The following is a 4,027-nucleotide window of genomic DNA, read 5'->3' as shown; positions in this document are numbered from 1 at the left end:
TCGGGAATGTTAGTTCATTTTTTTGTAAAATGGAACGAAATTGGGAAGTTTTGGAGTTTCGTCCAATCTTGTTTTTTCAGTTTTTTTTTTTCATTTTTTGTTCCAAACAAACAGAAACGGACCATAAGTGCACCAAACAGAAGATTTCGTTTTTTCGTTCCAATAGAACAAAAAAACTTTAGAAACATTTTTTTAGAACGATAGCAAACGGAGCCTTAAACTTGAAGCTATGGCATTATTTTCTTTTTTTCTTTTAGAACCAATTTTTTTCCTCACTGCCAGTTAGTAGAGAATCTTTTCACTCACCCACCTGTGAGTGGTTGCGAATCTTGCGACTCTTTCACCTAGGGTTTACGAAAAAAATAACAAGTTAAAAAACCTTAAAATATATATTTTTTGGCCTAAGGCAATGTTTGGTATTCTAGAAAAAGATATTAAAATAACATAATAAGATAAAAATCATAATTATAATTACATAATTTTTTTTTTTTCTGTTTCAAACTATTTTAAACTATTTTTATACTAGGAACATATGATGGAGTATCATTCAGGAAGGATATGGAGATCATTTAAAAAAAAAGGAAGAGAGAGATAGACACAATGGATACTAGCATACTTGATATCGATGGTATATCCAACCTTTTCTTATTTTATTTTTATATTTTTTTTCATTACCAAACATAGCCTAAACAATTGAGGATGAATATATTTTGTTTGGCTTCACTTCCCCATGTTATTGGGCTGCCATGAATGTCTTTTCACAGTTTGATTTCACTTCAGTTTTAAAACTGTGAAAGACTAGTAAATCTTGTTACAAGTTTCATTGATCAACGGGAAAATGGTTGAAAATGAAGATCCAAGACATCCTAAGACTCTGGCTTCCTCAACGAAGAGCTTGTTTGGGCCTGCAAATTTAACATCTGCTTTACAAGAAATCAAGAATTTACATCATTATTTCCACTGAACATGATATGAACGAGCATTTTCCCTTCAATAAGAAAAACCTCCACAAGTTTACAAATTTTCATGGCCTCCAGGTGGGGCAATTGGATGCCCTAACCTCAATAGAATGCTCACTTGGTTTACATTAGGGATCGCCTTCAAAATTTCCATTTCTGCTCTTTTTGCCACATCGATTGCACCCCTGTGAAGGCAAATTAAAGAGATGATTAGTAGTTTCCTAAAAGCTAATCACAAATAAAAAATGCTTATCAAGCATTGTTCAAGTTAAGTTTACCTGATCAACATCTCATGAGGCATGGATACCTCAACCTGGAGTAAAATTTTGCCTTGTAACAAGTGTCTTGTTATGCGCTCAACAACCATCTTCTGAAATTTATTTCAGCAAGAAACTAATAAGTGGCAACAATAATATGTTGCAGATACAAGATAAGGAACATGGTCAGAGCTCGTCCACTATGTGCATATTCAAGGACAAAGGTGTGGTGTTAAGAAAGAACTTTTAATGCCCTAAATCACATATATACTATTGTTCAACACTCCAACCTATTCATTAATTTAGACCATTTTAATTAATGGAAGTACACTTTGGAATAGAATGGTTATAACAACACAGCCAGTGCCTCAAGGTTCTCAATGCAACTGTTGGAAAGTGATGAGTTAAGATATTTTTTGTTTTGATAAATCAAATATATTAAGACCTTAATATAAGATCAAAACCATTTGTGCCACATTTAATACATGGACATGTAATTTGTAGGATATACATTGCATAAATGTTGTTTGACTTAAACATCTTATCCACAGTACAAGTAGCCCAAATCAACTCAAGTACAGTGAAAAGTAGGGGAGGATATAGAGAGGGGTGAGTGAAGGCAGGACTCAACCCCAGGTCTAGTTTACAACAACCCAAAGAACTACCAGCTGAACTAGCTGGTACCTTCACACTGCTGAGTTTTAAGTATAAAGTATACAGCATAACTGTTAGATGTAAAGTAAGATGGGAATTCTGTAAGTTTTACTGGTCAAAGGATCAATAAACTTCACTTGATAAAAGCTTACAGATGACTCACAATGAACTCACACAAGACTCCAAGTTTCAACATCCAATCTTGAATAATCTTATTTAACTTCTTTTTACTCCCTCTGCACGCAAAAACTCTCCTTTTTAGGATATTCCAAAATGTTTGTCGTCCTTATAAATTGGGTAATAACTTCTCATCAACTTTATCATTCTACCCCTTGCATCTTTTATAATCCCACAGAAGGGGTCTTAAGTTGTGTAGTGGTTTATAATAACTTATTTTTATTGTAAAAGTGGGGGCCGGCTGGATTAGGACACTATAAGTCTATAAGTGGGTTAAGTTTTTGCATTATTAGTTATGTTGTTAAGATAAATTAGGTCACTCCAAGTTAGCCAATGACTAGAGGAGTTTCCCTTTGGTTGATTTTTTTTGTTATTTGAGTCAAGTTGGGAATCTTCAACAGCAGCCCACGATTGGAGAGTTTAAGGCAGTTTAGAATTCTGTTTTACTTCCTTTTTCTGTTCAGCTTCATAAATACATGTAATGGCTAATGGCCTCATATGATTTGATTGAATGAAATAGAATTAGATTGGTTAGTTAATCAGTTGAGATGGTTTTTCATTCCTCTCTCTTCACTCCCATCAGTTGAGATGGGACTTGCCCTCTTCTCTCTCTTTTCAACTACCAGCAGATCCATCTCCTCTGTCCCGTATTCCCCCCACCAACCATCTTCTAGTAGTTGGTTTTATTTTCTGGTCATTCTTGAATAGCTTTAAGCTACCTGAGAGCTATTTGGCTCGTCTCCAATTCCTACCTCTCCAATTCCCTACCAATTCCACTTAATCTAGCGACACCTGTCCTCCAACGGTTCCTATAACATAGAAACCTGAAACTTAAAACCGCTTAACATTTTTGCAAAACCAAACCGGAAACCATCTTCCTCTTTTCGATACTCACGCCAAAACCCAAAACCGTCTCTCCCCAAAACACTCTTTCACTCAATCCCTAAGAAGGAAGGAAGCAAGGAGAAGAAGATCTGAAGAAGAAAGAAGAAGATCTGAGGAAGAGGAAGAAGAAGAAGAAAACGAAGCAGGACAACAAGGAAGAATATTAAAAGAAAAGAGGCAGTTGACAACCTTGGGTCTCCTAGAAAATATATCTTACTGTATCAAAATACTGAATGTGTAAAAGTAATCTTGGGCCTAAATTGGGTCTCCTGATTAATGTATTGGTCCTTTCATCATTTTTCTCTATTCATACCATTTAGAATTCAGAACAAATGGATCACTGTCTTCGTACATTTGGGTCTGAAGGACAGTGAGACTGTCCTTCTCCACCAAACACAGCCTCCACTGGCCACTCCTGGTCGCAAGTCACTCGCAACTTGACAACCTTACTTGCACTACCATATTCCTTTAATTGCCATATCTATAAAGAAGGGAATTATAATAATGACGATTCGATAGCCACTATAGTCTTTGAAATTCCATTACTACCAAGAAATTGGATCCAGTTAGCCACAGTACAGAAATATTGAGTGCTTGATTAATAATGTGGTTATACAGATCATGAACAATAAATGAGATCGGTTTTGTACTTTAAAGAAACCTAAATAAAGAAGGTTGTCAAGTGTGTGAAACCCACGGTTGTCAACCGCCTCTTTTCTTTCGATCTTTCTCCTTGTTGTCCTGCTTCATTCCATCTTAGGGATTGAGTGAAAGAGTGTTTTGGGGAGAGACGGTTTTGGGTTTTGGCGTGAGTATCGAAAAGAGGAAGACGGTTTTGGTTTGGTTTTGCAAAAAGGTTAAGCGGTTTTAGGTTTCTACGATATAGGAACCGTTGGATCGTTTGGAGGACAGGTGTTGCTAGATTAAGTGGAATTGGTAGGGAATTGGAGAGGTAGGAATTGGAGACGAGCCAAATCCGAGTGCTAACTTCTAAGCAAAGCCCTATTTTTGGATCTTGAAATTAAGACATACTAAACTAATTATTACAGTTACCTAACATACACCTTATTCATCACCAACCCCCCCCCCCCCCCC

General features: G+C 36.2%; 1 protein-coding gene across 1 annotated transcript in view; it reads right to left on the bottom strand.

Moving 5' to 3' along the window:
* Window positions 1-1,069: 1,069 nt before the first annotated feature.
* The window catches only part of LOC122091522 (metal tolerance protein 2-like), a gene marked incomplete at its 3' end in the record, with an annotated part of 12,878 nt that continues 9,920 nt past the window's right edge, over window positions 1,070-4,027 (bottom strand). Inside the window, 2 exon segments of the mRNA XM_042661520.1 lie at window positions 1,070-1,144; window positions 1,238-1,329. Of these exon segments, the coding sequence (XP_042517454.1) occupies window positions 1,070-1,144; window positions 1,238-1,329 (167 nt within the window).

This window comes from Macadamia integrifolia, chromosome 10 (assembly GCF_013358625.1).
Source record: "Macadamia integrifolia cultivar HAES 741 chromosome 10, SCU_Mint_v3, whole genome shotgun sequence".
NCBI lineage: Eukaryota > Viridiplantae > Streptophyta > Magnoliopsida > Proteales > Proteaceae > Macadamia > Macadamia integrifolia.
This window is presented reverse-complemented; position numbering and strand designations above follow the sequence as displayed.